This window comes from Podarcis gaigeae (genome assembly GCF_964106915.1).
Source record: "Podarcis gaigeae genome assembly, chromosome: 12".
Lineage (NCBI taxonomy): Eukaryota > Metazoa > Chordata > Lepidosauria > Squamata > Lacertidae > Podarcis > Podarcis gaigeae.
Genome location: NC_139688.1, coordinates 15,563,107 through 15,581,838, shown reverse-complemented (window position 1 = coordinate 15,581,838; position 18,732 = coordinate 15,563,107). Strand labels below are relative to the sequence as shown.

Here is an 18,732-nt window from a genome sequence, read left to right as displayed (position 1 = left end):
ATGGCTGCAGTGTGAAGTCTGTAAGAACAGAAGAGCCTGATGGATCAAAGCAAAGGCCTGCCCAGTCCAGAATCCTCCTTCCTGCAGTAGTCTACCAGATTCCTATAGGAAGCCCACAAGCAAGGTGTGAAAGCATCAGCCCTCGCCCACTGTTGTTTCCAAGCAACTGGTACTCAGAGGAGACTTAGTAGCCTTATTTTCATAGACACTTAATAGCCTTATCTTACCATGTGGTAGTGACTTCCATAGCTTAACTATGGGAGCATAGTTCAGTTGGTAGAGCATGAGACTCCTAATCTCATGGTCATGGGTTCAAGCCCCATGTTGGGCAAAAGTTTCTTGCATTGCAGTGGGCTGTACTAAATGATTCTCAGGGTCCCTCCTAACTCTATATGATTCTATGACAGGCATTCCCAAACTCGGCCCTCCAGATGTTTTGGGACTACAACTCCCATCATTCCTAACTAACAGGACCTAGTGGTCAAGGATGATGGGAATTGTAGTCCCAAAACATCTGGAGGAACGAGTTTGGGGATGCCTGTTCCATGACAACTGTGCTATGTGAAGGAGTCCTTCCTTTTGTCTGACCTGAATATCCCACCAGCTTCTCTAGATGGCTCCAAGATTTCCCTCCCAAGAGAGGGAGGGAAAATATCTCTCTTCACTTTTCTCCACTCCACATAGACAGATCATAAGCTATTCAACTGGGGGCTTGTCATGTTGATCATTTTTTAAAAAATGGGGAAGAGAAGTCGTAATCAAGTAGCTATAATAAAGATGGAAATCCTCACCAACTCCCCAAATGAGGTCTTCCCATATTGATTCATAAATATATTGGTGAACTCTCTTTTTCACTCTCTTATTCTTTGATTTCACAAAGACACCAATAATGTTGGCGGACTTTCTCTTTCCTTTTTCAAACAGGTACGAGCAGTGCAGAAGTAAAGGAGAATCGTAACATTGGCAACCTAGAAGATCATCCAATCACCTCTAACGATAGGTCAAGGGTGGGCGCTTCCAGTATCAAAAGGAAAAGGCCTCTAGAAGAGGGCAACAACGGACACTTCTGCAAACTCCAGCTCATCTGGAAGAAAGTCTCGTGGTCAGTAACGCCAAAGAACGCCCTGGTTCAACTACATGAACTTAAGCCAGGTTTACAGTATAAAATGGTCTCCCAGACAGGCCCTGTCCATGCACCAGTATTTGCAGTTGCCGTGGAAGTAAATGGGCTGACATTTGAAGGCACTGGACCAACGAAAAAGAAGGCCAAAATGAGGGCTGCAGAACTTGCCCTCAAGTCTTTTGTTCAGTTCCCCAATGCATGTCAAGCTCACTTTGCCATGGGGAATTGTTTCAACCCTTCCACAGACTTTACGTCGGACCAGGCGGACTTTCCAGACACTCTGTTCAAGGAGTTTGAACCATCGACGCACAGTAAGGACTTCTCGGTCTACAACCCAGTTAATAATGAACTGCTTTCTACAGCCTACCGGCACGGGAGGTTGCTATACCACACCTTGGACTTAATGGGCCACACCAAACAAAACAAGCGCAAGATGGCGTCCGCCGCTGAGAGCGAAAAGAACCCAGTGGTGTTGCTCAATGAGTTGCGGTCAGGACTGAGGTACGTCTGCCTTTCGGAGACTGTGGAGAAGCAGCACATCAAGAGTTTTGTGATGGCTGTAAGAGTGGATGGGAGAACATTTGAAGGCTCGGGACGTAGCAAGAAGCTGGCTAAAGGTCAAGCAGCACAGGCTGCGCTACAAGCCCTCTTTAACATTCGGCTGCCCAGTCACATTCCCAGCAGGAGTAAATGTAATCATTTGCCACAGGTGAGAACTCTCAGGTAGCCACCGCCCAGCTGAAGGAGTTCTTTGAGATTAATGTGATTTGTTGTTCTAGCCCTATATGGTGACTTTATCAGAATGCTCTCCTCACCATGAAGTAAGTAAAACCCATCTTCTCACAGAAGCCGCACACAAAGACCTTTGCATATGCTTCCATTATTACCTCATTAAGAGCCATAATATGGCTTATTTTCTAAAGAGGCAGCAGAGAGTACAGAAATTTGAAGGACCGTCAATATTTCAAGCACAGATTGTAACACAATTGCATGTAATGAAGGCAGAGATCTGCTTCTTTTTCTTCTTTTTTCGTTGTTGTCAGGGTGTAGTGTTTCTTAAGGGAATAACCAAAAGTAGCATTATGATGCGGCGCCCTTGTTTTTTATTCTATCAAGTTGTGTTTAGAGATAAAGGGGACATCATTCTTAAAAATAACCCATGGTGCACAACATGCCTCTCCCCGCCACGATCTCATCCCCAGACAATTCTGCTTCTGGCAAAGCTTAAAGATCTTTGTGTGTGGTTGTCAAATGTCTGACTGAGAGAAAGGAAAATATCTCTACAGTGTCTTGCTGATTATATGTTTTATGTGGACCGACACACATAAAAAAAGCAAAAATATACAGCAGACGTTTATGACTGCTGAATCACAGATAACAAGCTGAACAGGCTTCTGTTCTCACATTTGGGAAATGCTGCTAGTTTCAAGGAGTCTCGTGTTTTCCAGATAGTAATGTGAAATATATATGTCTTGATTGGTTAGAAGGCTGTAGAAAGATTTAGTAGGCCTGGATTTCGTCGCCTCCCTTCTCTGTTCAATGTGACCCACAGTTCTCATTTCTGCCATGTCTTATTGTACTTTGGCCAGATTTCCCATACAAGTGGGATTTCCTTTGTTTTCCTTCACCTTTTGAAGAGAGCGGTTGGAGAAAGATAGGGCACTTGTACGTACTCTCCCTGACCTTCGTATGGGCTGTCTCTGAAGTCTTTCTCGTTTATTGCTGTTGGTTGTTCTTGCATATTTTCGGAACAGGATTGTAAGTTGGCACTTCAAGAGTTAAAAATGGGATTTGGAATCCATACCTTCACCCCCAAAAATCATTTTCTTAGGAGAGAGCTATACAGTCATATGTTTCGCTTGCTGCTGTGCATGATGAGATCAGTGTGCTGTGGAGAGGGGTTGTATGGTGAGCAGTTTTGCCTTGCAGATAGGAATGTAAAGAGGAAGCAATTTCCACCCCTTCATCTGTTCATCACAGTCAACACTGTTTCCGTTCTGCTACAATTCAGCTTCCACTAAAACTTGTTATTTGTCTTGCTGCCCATGATGGCAGAAACCATTGGTGGAAGGGAAACGTCAAAAGCAATGCACAAAATTATGTAATTCTTTACATAAAATTTGTGGACTTAGAAGACCCCAAACAATAGCAAGTACTGCTCATATTCACTTGTGTGGTTTCTGTTCCTGACCTCAGGTGAACTTGCAAATTTCTGTTCCCATTTGTGTTTACGGCAGAATTCTCTGACATCTCTAACTCCAGGTCAACTCTTCTTTGCCTGGTGTGCTGCTAATGTGTATTTTCTTTTATTTTTGCCTCACTCTCATGATGGTAAAGCAAATGGGCTGTCTTGAGAGTCCAGTCCCCTTTGTACATTTGTTCTGCTTTTAAATATATTGAACAAACTGCGGACTCACACATGTGTGGGCTGTAGGCATGTCTGGTTTTGAACAAGGATGCTGGGTATTTTCTGTCCTGTTTCCCAGCACAGAGATCAAGGCTTATCAAATAACCATGTGGAGCTGAGTAGTCAAATAAAACAGTCCCCACACTGGGGCTGGGGGAGAGTGAACAACGGCTAGGGCAAAGGCAGAAACATTCACATGAAGGGCTTTGGCTTAAGGCAATATGAGCAAAGTGCCATCGGCGGACCTAAGACACATGCAAGCATTTTGAGATACAGCGAGGGCATACCTCAGTGGCTGTGCTTTTACACTGCTTAAGGTAAAGGTAAATAAGTTAGAGTGCACACAATCGGGACACAGGCCTAGACTGGGAATATTGTTTATGAATGAAACTTTCTTGTGGAGCTACTCTTGCTTCAGCAGGTGCAAAATGCTTGACTTTTGATGGGGGCAGATGACCACTAGCACATAACCCTGGTGCTTAAAAGCTTGCACTGGCTGCCCATAGATCACTGGGCCATGTTCAAGACTCTGGTATTAATTTACAAGGTTCTTATAGGACCTTGGGTCCAGGATAACCTAAGGACCACCTGACCCCTTATATCCTGGCCCAATCACTGAGATATGGAGGGGGGGAGCCTCTGTTAGTGTTTCCTCATGGCTCAGATGCATAGCTCATAACCTCTAAAAGCCAAACATTCAGTGCTGGTGGGCCCACAACTGTGGAACTCTCTCCCAAGCGTGATACCTGTTTACTTGAAGCATCTCCACCCCTGTCATTCGGACCAGACACTGAGGTCCACCTCCGAGGGCCTTCTGGCAGTTCCCTCACTGCGAGAAGTGAAGTTACAGGGAACCAGGCAGAGGGTTCTTCTTGGTAGTGGCACCCGCTCTGTGGAACGCCCTCCCACCAGATGTGAAGGAAATAAACAACTACCTGACTTAAAGAAGACATCTGAAGGCAGCCCTGTTTAGGGAAGTTTTTAATGTCTGGTGCTTTGTTATGTTTTTATATGTATTGGGAGCCGCCCAGAGTGACTGGAGCAAGCCAGCCAGATGGGCGGTGTATAAATAGTAACATTTTCATTTATTAATTTATTTCATAAAACTTGTACACTGCTTGGTTGTAAAGAATCAAATCGTTTTACAAAAGGGTAAACAATAAAATTTAGGGGGGAAATTACAGCCATACTTAAAAACCTGCCGAAACAGATTAAAATTACCTCAGCTTTCTAAGCATCTGGGTAAAGGTAAAGGTAAAGGTACCCCTGCCCGTATGGGCCAGTCGTGTCCGACTCTAGGGTTGTGCGCCCATCTCACTTAAGAGGCCGGGGGCCAGCGCTGTCCGGAGACACTTCCGGGTCACGTGGCCAGCGTGACGAAGCTGCTTTGGTGAGCCAGCACCAGCGCAGCACACGGAAACGCCGTTGACCTTCCCGCTATAAAGCGGTACCTATTTATCTACTTGTACTTGGGGTGCTTTCAAACTGCTAGGTTTGAAAGACGGGAGCTCCCCCCGCCGCAGGGATTCGAACCGCCGACCATGTGATCGGCAAGCCCTAGGCGCTGAGGTTTTACCCACAGCGCCACCTGCGTCCCGTATAAGCATCTGGGTAGGCTAGTCTAAATAGGAATGTTTTTAGCAGGTGCTAAAAAGAGTCGAGTGAAGGCCCCTGTTTGATATCAATAGATAGGGAATTCCAAAGTGTAGATGCTACTGCCACACTTGTTTTATTGCTTCATTTTCTGTGTAGTGTGTTGCTATATACAATGCATTCAGAAATGCTAATGATTAAGCAGTACATAAATGTCTTAGATAAGAAATAAATAGACATGTAATAGGCTACCACAATACAAATACAGCAAATAGGTGTTCTGACATATTCAGCTGATGGACATGTATACAAAAGAAAATTTGGGGGGGTACTCCCTCCCCCAATGTAAATAACACACTACAGTTAAAAATACACTAAACCAGAATCACATCTCACCCGCTTACCTAAGGTTTTTGGAACCTGGGTCATGTTTTCCTGGCTGCCAGACAAATTTTGCTACTCGGATGGTAATGAATATGCCTTTGCCTGCAAGCACGGCATATATCTGGTCTAGGATGGGTCTGTTTGACAGAGACTGGAGGATACAAGTAAGATAATTGTGCCTAGGGTGCTCATATAAGGGGCAGCTTAACAGGCAATGGGAGACATCCTCCATCTCGCCGGACTCACAAATAACAGAGTCTTTGGCAAGCTGGAATGTCATTAAACTTCCCATCCAAGAAAGCAGAGGGCATATATTGGAGACGCAAGGCTGTAGATGGTTTTCTTCAAGAAGCAACAGTAAGGATTATAAAATAATTCTCCAGGCCAAATGTCATTCTGTATAATAGATACCGATAAGAATAAGACATTTGTGCAACTGAATACAAATCGCTTAGAATGGAGGTGAATTCTCTCCCTAAACATCTGCTTAGCTCTAGTAGAAGAAGAAAGTAAAGCTCCAGTGCTAATCCCATAAACGTGTAGGATACTTCTGACAATATTTACTCAAAACAATTGGGCTAAACTTTGCAGTTGTACCTGAAAGCATTTTTTTGGCAGGCAGGAGTCATTCTTGAAAACAAGCTTCTGACAATAAGAGGCAAGTGTAACATGAGCGCAAGTTTCCATAGAGATTGGTCCAGTTTTTGCCCATAAAAGAGTCATAGCAAGAGCTGCCCAAGTGGCCATGGGATGCTCCCTCGTAGCCGCCTGGTACAAGTCCGGCTCATCCTCTTCCCTGAACTCAGTGCTAGCAGCACTGACAGGGGAAACGGGGACATTCCAGGATCAATTCAGAAGCCAGGATGGTTTTTGTAATTCTGGGACTTTTCCTGGAAAACTGGGGCACTTGAAGTTGATATAATTCTCATAAAGGAATTCTGCACCACTTCCAAAATACAATGGTACCTCGGGTTAAGAACTTAATTCGTTCTGGAGGTCTGTTCTTATCCTGAAACTGCTCTTAACCTGAGGTACCACTTTAGCTAATGGGACCTCCCGCTGTTGCCGTGCCGCCGCCACACGATTTCTCTTCTCAACCTGAAGCAAAGTTTTTAACCTGAGGTACTATTTCTGGGTTAGCGGAGTCTGTAACCTGAAGCGTCTGTAACCTGAAGTGTCTGTAACCCAGAGTACCACTGTAGATACACTGGTATACCCCCATGTCTCAGTGCCATACATACAACTTTCCTCAGAATTACCTCGGTTGTAGGCAGGGGCGGAGGAAGTGGGGTGTGGTAAGGGCGGGACACCCCAGGTGTCACCACTGAGGGGAGGTGGCAAAATGCTGGGCAGCACTCACCGCGGGGCCTGCAGCGCGCCTGAGCCACGTGTCTCTCCTGGGAATGACGCAGTAACTAGGGCACCGCGCTGCCCCAAATGGTCCACCCACCACATTCCCTTCAGCTGTAGGGCGGCTGAGTGGGAGGAGGCAGGCAGACTCCTTGGAGGCCCTGTGAAGCATCCTGCCCTGGCTGGCCCCGCCCCTTTGCACAGGGTGGCCCCGCCCCTTTACGCAGGGTAGACGCCCAATCAGCTTGCTCCGCCACTGGTTGTAGGAGCACAAGGGCACTCTCGCCTATAGTGGTTTCTAGCCACTGTCTCCAACAGCGCATGCAGAGCATAGTCATGATGGCTAGTAGCTATCAGTAGTCTTCTCCTCAATGAATTTGCCTAATCCAGGAACCTCAGCTCACTGCTGCCACTGCAATCATCAGGAATGGCAAAACAGCATTCAAAACAACTCCTTCTGGGGGTTTCACACATTCCTGGTAAATATTCCTGAGACTAAACAACTTGAGACAGAAGAGTGTAGCACTGCATATTTTAGGAGATGGGAAGAGAAAGGAGATTTTACATGTGTTCTGGGTGAGGCCACACATACACACTCACAATATGTGAATATCATGAAAAGGCCTTGAAACACAGTTCATCAGATCACCGTTCATTCTATCCTGGCAGCAAAAATCGTGCAGAACCAATCGCTGATAAGTGCTAAAGTCAAAAATTGCTGTCCCTCCTCTCAGGTAAAAGAGACAAATATCAATAAAAATTAGTGGTTTTAATTAAAGCCTTTCATTCTCTCACAGCCTTACCCACTTTTGCAGCTCATTAGCATGCATTTTAGCTATCTCACCAGCTTTAAAAGCCCATGCATCAGTGCTAGAGTGAGTGCTGGTTACTCAGTCCTTTTAAGCCTTAAGGAGACTGATTTCTTCATTTAATTTCTTCTATAGGATTGCCCTAAGTTATAGATTGGTGTGTAGCAATTTTTAATTAAAAGAAATATACAAGCTAGTTTTCATTACCCAGGGTATAAAATTAAGTAAAACAATCCCAGAGCTTTATAAACAAAACCATTGGAATCATTCTAAATGTGCTTCTGTCGTCAGTAATTAAACCTTATGCATTTCCTAAGAGTAAGGCTTAAAAGGCTGACACTGTAAAATAAGCCAGATTTTTCTTAAAGGCACAAACTTTTACAACCCAGCCTGCAATTTCTTGTAGATAAGAGAGTTCCAATGAATTTGTGAAGCTCCTCATCTAAAGTCATGCACCATTCATTTCATTTCTCCTGTTATAACAACAGGAGCTTCTTAAAAAATCACTTGATCTAGCACTGATTCACTGATATTCAAAGGTATAGTCAGCCTCCGATAGCCTTACCTTCCATGAATTTAACTTAACAGAACTGATTTGGCAAATGCTGGGAACTTAGTGTTCCAGCTGGGGCCTCTGGGCCTGACATCATAGGCCAACTATGCCTCTGAATATCAGTTGTTGGATGTTAAAAGAGAGGAGAGGGCTGTTGCCCACAGGCTCTGCTTGTGGGTTTTCCCATAGACATCTGGTTGGCCTTTGAGATGCTGAACTGGATGGGCCTTAGTTTGCATAATAATACCTCTGCCAATGCCTAACCACCCAAACCAAAGGTGTTGTGACGTTTTGCTATGAGGTAGGCGAAAAAACCAAGTGGCTTCCAAAATAATGCCAATTAGCCAAGTGGAAAAACTCCTACCAGGCCCCTTGCGGCGACCAACCGAAGTCCATAGCAAAGTCCAAATGAAAACCTAAAGGGTGGGTGGGTGGGAAACTGCAGCTGGCTGAAAGAAAGAAAAGGGAGAGCACGGGCTGCCCCGGCCTTAAATGAACTCTACTAAGCCTGCCCCCGCCGCCAGCTGATTGGCTGGCACGCTGAATGATGAATCCCGGGATTCCAGAGTCCCGCAGGGCTGCAGCCAGCCCCGCGAGGATGTAGGTGGGGCATGAGCCCGCAAACCCCCCCCCCTTATGTCGGGAGTGGCTTTATTCTTAATCCAACCACAATTAAGCACCATTTATTTTAATGTGAGATGTTTAGAATCCCCCTTTGAAAATTAATGGGACTCATGCATTTCTTACCCTGGCTGGATGATATGCTTAGAAGTCACCACCAACCTCTGTTTTTTTTTGAAAAGGCAGGGAACATAGTTAGACAGATCAGCATTTTTTAAAAAAGCAGAATTGATTCCCTCCCTTTTTAAAAGTATTTATTTGTTTGCCTGCCTGGGGCGAGCCACGTCTTCCGAAGAAGAGTTTTGTGTGCCTCTAAAGCTTGCATCCATTGTTCCAAAGCACGGCTCAGCTCAAACAAGTTTTGCCTCACTTGAAGATAGCGAGTGCCATCTCACTTGAACATAGTGGGGCCCATTATGGCTCCTGCTAACTTTGACTTGTTTCCTCATTTAGAGCAACCTCTCCTCTGCAGGGAGTTGATGGCAAGGATCTGTCCACCAATTGGGTAGTGAATTATTACTGCTCTGAGGCATTATTGTGAGAGGGGCTTGTTCGGAAACATTATTACATCTCGAGCCAAGGAGCAAGACTATTTATTAGATGAAAGCTTGGAGTCTCAGTCCAGAGTCATCATCTCATAAAGATGTCTTTCAAAGCAGCCACTTTTACAACCATCAGAGACTCCTCGGGTCTTTTTTGTCCAGCTCTGCGAGAAGGTGAGAAGGGGCTGCGCTTCAGAATCCTGCCAGCCCTCATTAAAGCGGCTCTTCGGCTTGCACCCCCTCCCCCATATTGTTTATAAAGGCTTCATTATGATCTACTTTACACCAGATAAGAGAGTGTGCCCTGTCCCCCCAGGCAGGGCTATGGGATATGAGTGTGCAGCCTGTATGAACATCCATCTCTCTCTCTATCTATCTCTTTCTCTCTCTCTCTCTCTCTCTCGTTGGGTCCCGTGCAAAACTCCTCTGCTGGAGCTGGCCTGCTGCTGGCATCCGTTCCAAAATTGCATTCTTTATCTATTTATGGCTGGCATTCAGTGCACATCAAGGAAGCTTCAAATTTATTCTAACAGCTTTTCATTTCCAGAATGCAGAGCAGCAGGCAGCTTTGAGCTACCACTGAGTTCTGACTCCCTCTTGTGGTGTTCCTGACGAACATGAACATGATGTTTTCATGTTCAGCTCGCTGGGAAAGACTGAAAGAGTAAGACACACACAAAAAAAATATCCCAACAATGGAGCACTCCAGAGTGTTTGTGCAGCCGGTCAGGGAAATATTCTAGTGTCTCTTTGGTCCTGTGCAGCAGTCAATAAGAGACATTTTAACTACAGGACTACATCCAGTAATTCTGCAACACTTTCTCATGTTTCACATGCATGAGATGGGCTGAGTTTGCATGAGACTGAAAGCGTCAAACTATCTATTGCTTTAAAAGTATGTTTGAATCCCATGCTTGAAATCCCCAGAAACTTGACAACCAATCTATCTAGATCAGGTCTACAAGGCTTTAGCACAACCACAAAAGTCACTTGTTTCCTGCAAAATAGGAGCTTTGGTAAGAAATACTAAGTTCTGAAGTTGTTTATTGTCCGCAAAATAGGAGCTTGAATCAGGAACAAAGTTGGAGTTTGGTAAATATATTGCGGGGTGTGCAGAAAGAAATAGCAATACAGTACTACTGTTTGAAAGGATGAAGAAAGCAAAAGGTATACTACTCATGGCAAACAAAACTATTCTGAGTACAGGTTTCACATGTTGCCAATTCTGAGGCACTAGCCTCAAATATTTTATGGGGGGGGGGGGTGCAAAGAGACCTTGACCCCTAGGAATTGGCTCCTATGCTTGTGGCTCTGAAGGAACCCTGATATGCGGCTTAATCCTTCAGGGACTATAGACCAAGATCCTGGAGATAAAGTACTTGGGGAACAGGGCTGCCGAGATGGAGGGTTCAACCTTGTGCTCCTTTGTGACTTTCATTTGCAGCCCCATCTCCTGACTTTAAACATTATTAGGCCAGATGCGCATTGAAAGACAAGGAGCTGCTAATGACAAACATCATTTGAACTTCACAGCAGCAAGGCTTGGTGTAAAAAAAACCACTTGTGCCACACATCTGACATAACATAATCAGCCATCATGAGAGTATGCCTGGGGCCTTTCAAACATTATCTTTTTTCTGTATGCAAAGATGTCTGCAGCCCTCACTGTAAGAGAGAAAGGGTTTTTTATATACATAAAAGGTGTGGGTTGCACTTACTGAGACGCAGGAAGCCGACAGAGTATTTCTGGCATAGCTCAAACACTGATGCTGTTTATTCGACACTTTATCTCTAACCGTTCTGAGGGAGCACAAAACCGTAACAAATAAATACATTGATTATCTGCAAGTTACCTGTTGCCTGCAATCCTCTCTTTCCTATTCGTTGAACTGCTGTGATGTCACAGAACTCAGAGAGCAGCAAGCACGCACACAGTCTCGCATCCAGGTCTTGATGAGGATCATACCTGCTTAGCTTCTAGGGGCAAAATGTGGTTTCTCTGGGCATGTAGTTTCCTTTCTGTCAGTGTTGGGTTTTTTCCTGTAGCACTGGTGTCCTAGGTAGAGATCATTTCTCCTCCTAAGTAGCAGAATGGTAGATTTGCAGAAGTTCCATAAATCAAAATCACAGTGTTCCTGTGTTGTCATAGAAACTCCAATCAGGAAAAAAAGAAGACGGGCTGATTTTGGGAATGTGTGCATTAATGATAATAACAGTCATGGGAAGGAGATGCCCCCTGTATTTTCAGGGTAAAACCTCCTGCTACATACTTTACATGTAGCTGTGCTTTGATGGAAATTAACACAGAAAGATATAGATACTGCTGTCATCATGTACTGTAGAGCAATGATGGGAGATAAATGAGTACCATTCCTCCAGCCCCCTTCCAAAAAGAAAAGGGGGGGGAAAGCCTGACAGACCCAAGTGCATAAATTCACCTCTTTAAATTTTGCATTCATAAAAAAGAAAGTGGGAGAGCTCAGTAAAATGTCTGTCAGATTTACTAGGTGTCTTTGATGTTGCTGTTCTGAAATATTCTCTTCTGCAGACATGGGAGAGCAGGGGAAAGGATGTAAGTTTTTGTGCTCTGTTTTTTTAAGAATAAAAGACACAAGAACGTTCTTGTTGATGCAGCTGTGGGTTGATGGTGCATGTACAGGCCAGAGCAAAATATTAAGTCCATCCGATCCCTTTCATATTTCAGAAAAGCTAGAAAACAAGGTAGGAGTTAAACCTTGAGTTTTGTGAAGAGCATAGCAGCACCTTAGGGAGGATTGTTGTTGAAATACAGTCAAAACGGAGCAGAAAATGAACATCGGGATGCTATGCTCACCTATCCGGGGTGACCTGTGTGAATACAAAGGATCAATTAAGTAAGCATGCAATAGCGACCGGTTCGCAAGATAAACACCAGTGGCACCAGACTGATCAACAGGGAAGAGACGAAACGTCGCAGAGGCAAGCTGAAAAGAGGCTCCCCTTGTGCCTTTGACAGAAATTGATCCGAGTAAATTAAACACTTGTTCTGCAGTGCTTGAAGTTACTGGGGAGGGGGTGGGAATATAAGGCATCACCGATATCGGAAGCTAGGCTCCTCTGTTGTTGTTTTAATCGGTTTCGGAAAAGGCGTGCAATAGTGAAGCTTGCAGACCTTAAGGCAAAGTTGGTAGTTCTTCTGGGGGATTTGAGATCCAGCCACTGGGTGGGATAGAAACAGCGCAGGAAGGATGGACAATTGGATAAAAAGGTAAAGGTAAAGGGACCCCTGACCATTAGGTCCAGTCGTGACCGACTCTGGGGTTGCGACGCTCATCTCACTCTATTGGCTGAGGGAGGAGGCGTACAACTTCTGGGTCATGTGGCCAGCATGACTAAGCCGCTTCTGGAGAACCAGAGCAGCGCATAGAAACGCCGTTTACCTTCCCGCGGGAGCGGTACCTATTTATCTACTTGCACTTTGACATGCTTTCGAACTGCTAGGTTGGCAGGAGCAGGGACCGAGCAACGGGAGCTCACCCTGTCGCAGGGATTTGAACTGCCAGCCTTCTGATCAGCAAGTCCTAGGCTCTGTGGTTTAACCCACAGTGCCACCCGCGAAAACCGAGTGTTTTGTTTCCTCTTGGGACACCAGAAGCTCAGGATAACTTTCAGTGATTCCAAGGCTGGAGATTTGTGCTGTGGAGTCTGAAGTACTCTGCGCAAAGTACAAGTGCTCCCCAGGCTCCCCTGAAATGGTACAGGGACCCCACGGTGTTCTCATCATTCCTGCTCCTCTGACTCTCCCTGGTACCTTGTACCTCCCACCCTCAGGAGCTGATGTTGGCTCTAAGGGCTGATCATCTGCACTCTCCACTAAACCCACCAGGAGCCCATCAGGTACACTGAGGTCTGTGGCCTGAAAGGAGCTACACTGGGGTGGCTACTAATGCCAGGAGCTTCAAGAGTCTTGTTTGATACAATTTAAATCATTGAGGTTTAGTTTAAAACATAGGAAGCTGCCTTTTATTGCCTATGCTGGCAGGATTTCAGGCAGGAGCCTTTCCCAGCCCTGCGTGGAGATGCTAGGGATTAAACCTGGGCCAAAATCTGCGTTCTACCACAGGCAGAGCACATGCTATGAGCTACAGTCTTTCCCCAACGATCTCAGTGTTGCAACTAAGATGCCACTGACTTCAGTGCCATTCAGCCAGAGCTAACCCGCCCCGCCCTCCATCCTTTTTTACTGCACATTTATAATTATTTGTGCTCTTGATGCTACCAAAGTGGTCACATGCAATCCGGCTTTTTATTTAGTTTTATTTGATTTTTTGTATTTCTATGCCACTTTCCATTCAAATGAACCCCAAAGCATCTCACAAATGATAACAGTAACACAACAGAACATCATAAGCACAGCATGTATCGTAAGATATAATTAACAAACCATCAAGCAACTAAAAAATAAGCTGAACATCACCATTACAGCATAAGTCATTTTATTTGATTAGCAAACCAATGAGACATTTATAACCCATAGAACAATATTTCAATACCATTTGAACCTGCAGGTGATTTGGGGTGGCCACACTGCTTCATTTGCAACCAGTGCATATCCTGTAACTTCCTGCTGGAACCCCATAACTTTTTATACCACATATGTTCTGGTTTATTTTTGCCCTGCTTTTGTTGCGCTATAGCACCTCTGGGCAGCAATAATGTGGTTGCATTGGGGAAGTATCGCAGAAGTAGAATAGCTCAGTTGGTTAGAGCATGGTGCAGATAACGCCAAGGTTGCGGGTTCGATCCTCATAGGGGACAGCTGTACATTCCTGCATAGCAGAGGGTTGGACTAGATGATCCTCAGGGTCCCTTCCAACTCTATGATTCTGTTATTCTAAATCCATCACCAAAGCGCTCCTATTGGGTGCAGAATGTTGCAGAATGAGCCTGCAATAAAATATCTGTCTGGAGAGGGACCAACCTTCTGTGGAACATGATCTACCATCTAGCTCAACTCTAAGCCTTGTTGGTAAGGTAAAGGGTAAAGGGACCCCTGACCATTAGGTCCAGTCATGACTGACTCTGGGGTTGCGGCGCTCATCTCGCTTTATTGGCCAAGGGAGCCGGCATACAGCTTCCAGGTCATGTGGCCAGCATGACTAAGCCACTTCTGGCGAACCAGAGCAGCGCACGGAAACGCCGTTTACCTCCCCGCCAAAGTGGTACCTATTTATCTACTTGCACTTTGACGTGCTTTCGAACTGCTAGGTTGGCAGGAGCTGGGACCGAGCAACGGGAGCTCACCCCATTGCGGGGATTTGAACCACTGACCTTCTGATCGGCAAGTCCTAGGCTCTGTGGTTTAACCCACTGCGCCACCCGCGTCCCACAAGCCTCGTTGGTAGTATTACAGAAATCTGCTGCAGCCGTAATACTACCAACTAGGCTTAGATCAGTCTGTTTGTATCACTCGGATCTGTATCTCAGAGCTTCTACGTTAGATAGATGCGGATTACAGCCCTCGCTATACATCGAAATGAGTTCCACAACATTTGTGCTGATTACCTTAAGTTTTTATCTGTGTTCTTCAAGGTGCCAAATTGCTTGCTGTTTTACAGTTTCCTATCTGGCTTTGCACTCTGTTTACATGAGCCCCGTGTAGCTGCAAAAGTGGAATCAATAGGACAGAGATCTACAGCACCTGTATCGCAAAGGTTACTGCAGTTTGGAAAATAGCTGATGAAGGCTGGATGTAATGAGCTGGAACACCCTGAAAGTAATTCCTATCAGCGCTAAAGACAATCATATAACTTCCCCTGACATGGGTAATCCTCAATAGACTAAGGAAGTATATTTTTCTCCCCTCTGGAAGAGAGTTTTGCGGTTTGCAGAGAGAGTTGTCGTGAGATATGGGGAATAGCTTCCTAATAGCTCATGATTAATTTGTGGGGAAGGACTTCTATGAAGTCACAAAGGTCATCACTGGAAGTAATAACTACAGGGTATCTTGCTCACCATCTGCATATATACAGTTTGAACCTAACCATGCTTGCTTGGGTGCAAGTCCCAAATTCACCCCAGTTGCTTGCAGTGAAGAGTGGAAGACCTTGTTCATGAAGGTGCTCATCGCTTAACTTATGGAGTTATTAACTTAGCTTAAGTTATGGAGAGCTTAGCTGGTGGAGCATGAGACTCTTATTCTCAGGGGAAAAGAGTCCTGAATCACAGGGAATTGGGCTAGGTGAGCCTTGTGGTCCTTTCAGACTCTATGAATCTGTGTACATCAGAGTGTGTGCAGAGCTCTTTATAAAGGGCAGGGCCTTGGTCAACCCCTGGTATCTGTAGTCAGCTGGTAGGGCCCGCTGATGATGCCCACATGTCTCCCCACTTCTTTACAAAAATTGGCCTAATACTCCAAGCTCAAATGGGCAGCTGAGTCATTTTCCCTGGAGCAGCACTGCATTAAAAGAGAAATTTAAAATGCGGCTGGACCCGACTCAGAGTGCTGTGACTGCTGCGGGTAGCGCTGTGGTCTAAACCACTGAGCCTCTTGGGCTTGCTGATAGGAAGGTTGGCAGTTCGAATCCCCATGACGAGGTGAGCTCCCATTGCTCTGTCCCAGCTCCTGCCAACCTAGCAGTTCGAAAGCATGCCAGTGCAAGTAGATAAATAGGTACCACTGCAGCGGGAAGGTAAACAGCGTTTCCATGCACTCTGGTTTCCAGTAGCGGTTTAGTCATGCTGGCCACATGACCCGGAAAGCAGTGTGTGGACAAACACCGGCCTGAAAGCGAGATGAGCGCTGCAACCCCATAATCGCTATTGACTGGACTTAACTATCCTGGGGTCCTTTACATTTACCTTACTGCTGCCTTCCACAGCTGCCACTAGATAAACCTCCCAGAGCCTACTGATGGAGGAGAGGGGAAGGGCCATAGCTTAGTGGTGAAGCACCTGCTGTGCATGCAGAAGGTCCCAGGTTCATATCCCTGACATTCCCAGGTAGGGCTTGGAATGTTCACTTTCCTGAAACTCCACCAGCCCTGACCCCACAAGGCACCATGGCCAAGAGGGCTCATTTCTCCCTTGGCGTGCTGGGCCCCAGCTCACCTTGCCCTCCAGGCACTCGTGCATGCCTGCCCCAACTGCCTTTAGCTCATGCAACGCCCCTGGTGAGGATTACTGGGATAAGGGCTTTCAGAGAGGCTTTGCCCAAACTCTGGAATATGCTTCATCTTGTGTAGACAGGCCTTTGGTATGTTGGCCTGCTTAAAGTTTCTTGCTCCTGGTTGGTGATTTTCCGTTCAATATACCTGCACTCTAAGCATGTCCCTTTAAACAGTCATGGCTTCCCCAAAAGGAACTAGGAATGTTGTAATTTTATCTTTCACTGCTGTTAGCCGCCGTTGACATGTAGTGGTGGGATAGAGGAAGAAAGTGGGATAGAGAAATGGAAATAATGACTAAAATAAGGAAGAAATGATCCCACATACATCCCTCTGAGCTCCATGGAGGAAGGGCAGGTATTAATGTAATAAAAAGTGATCTCACATGCACACGTGGTAAAAAAGAAGGGAAAATAATAATTTGGGCTTGCCTATATTTAAATTGGAAGTTCCTAACCACCAATCCCTTGTAATTCTCACCTGTTTTAATAATGTTCATATTAGTTCTGAAATAGCAGCAAGGAGCATTGTATTCTTGACAGGGAAATATGAGTATGGTGACACAAATCATCGGCTTTCAAAACGTTTCAGTACCATGTAGAGACTGCTGAAATACATATTCTGATACTCCTCCTATGAACTGTATTTTGCTTCCAATATAGTTTATTGCGCTACTTTGAGCGGGAGAATGGAGCATTCTGTCATATATTTTCCCCCCCAGCCAAGTCTCTGGTGTCTGATTCCTTTTCCCCCTTTAAAGAATTGTTTTTATCATCTATCTTTTACTTTGTATCACAGCATTATCTTCCCCTGTTAGAGGTAGAAAATGAATGGACTTAAAGCATACAAGAGACTGACAGCAAATCATCCCTTTAGATGCTCCCTTCAGAATGTCAGCGATACCCTAGATGGAATAGTGACTAAATAACTCATGGTGAGAAACACTCTTTTCTGCAGACAGTTATTAAATTGGAGGCATTACAGGAAGGGGAATGTAAGGCTCATATTTGCCTCAGCGGTCATTTTTCTTTGGCTATGGATATCGGCCTTACTTCTGCCTCTGCTAAGAAGCAGCTATGGAGTGGGAAGAAGGCCAGGCCTTGACAAGAGGACAAGATCCACTGGGGATATTTCCTGGACAAGACAGTGAGAGCTACTGGGCCCACTCCATCCTCATTTGTCATACAAGCATAAAGGGGAAAATTGGCTCAATGAGCAAGAACAGAGGTGGCGGCCCTTCAGAGTTACCAGCCTCCCTCTTTGGTCGAACGCCAACATGACAAAGCAGACTTTGCATGAATCACCACAGCCTCATCACACCCCCCCATAAGGTCGTGATAATTTCCACTCATCTTGCCAGTTCAAGTGGGCTTTAATCTGGCTCCAGTTGCCAGCTCTGCCCCAAAGAACACACCCATTACATTTCAAGCTCTAGTATTATTTGCTGTGAGAATATAATCTATTGTACACAGTGGTTTACATCGAGGCTCTGAAATTTGAAACCCTCGAGGTGTTTCTAGACTCCAGCTCCCAACAAGACCTAGCTAGCATGGATGATGTGAGTTCAAGGCCAGGTTTCCCAGCCTTGATATTAAATAATATTTTTCTCTATGTAACAATGATTTTTGGGACGGTGGAAGCAGCATGTCTGACATGCATTTACCTAAGGAAATAATAAAGCAGAAGCTAGGTACTTATTTTCCATTTCTTGAGCAGTTTAACTATTGCTTGCCTTTAGAATCTGAAGCGATAACTCACATTTCAGCTTGCTAGAGATATTTTTCCAATGATCTGTGCACTTAAGGAACTTGTCCATTAATTTAAATGGGTTTACACTGAGTGTGGGTGCATGCAGGGCCGGAGTTAGGTTTGATGAGGCCCTAAGCTACTGAAGGCAATGGGGTACCTTTATATGCGCAGCTGTCCTTTGTCAACAACAAATTGTACCTGTTTTTTGTGTTGAATATATGTTATATGGTAATTTATGGACCTAATAGGTATCTAAAGCCATTTGCACATAACAAAATATGTAGTTTATCAAAGTAACTGATATAGAAATGAGCAAACCAGTGATATTTTAGGGAGCAGGCTAGCAGACGGGGCCCATTACTTATATCATAGGAACCTACACAACACAAAACACTGTTGCTGTATGTAGGTTTTATTTTATTTGTTTTTTATCTTATATTTTAGAAATGTACATCC

The 18,732-nt window shown here is 45.0% G+C and overlaps 1 protein-coding gene across 8 annotated transcripts in view; it reads left to right on the top strand.

Moving 5' to 3' along the window:
- Window positions 1-18,732, top strand: part of ADARB2 (adenosine deaminase RNA specific B2 (inactive)) — a 381,789-nt gene that overhangs the window by 266,139 nt on the left and 96,918 nt on the right. For all 8 annotated transcript variants that reach the window (XM_083704834.1, XM_083704833.1, XM_083704837.1 and 5 more), the window contains one exon: window positions 925-1,832. In XM_083704834.1, coding sequence (XP_083560960.1) covers window positions 925-1,832 — 908 coding nt within the window. The remainder of the gene's footprint in view (window positions 1-924; window positions 1,833-18,732) is intronic.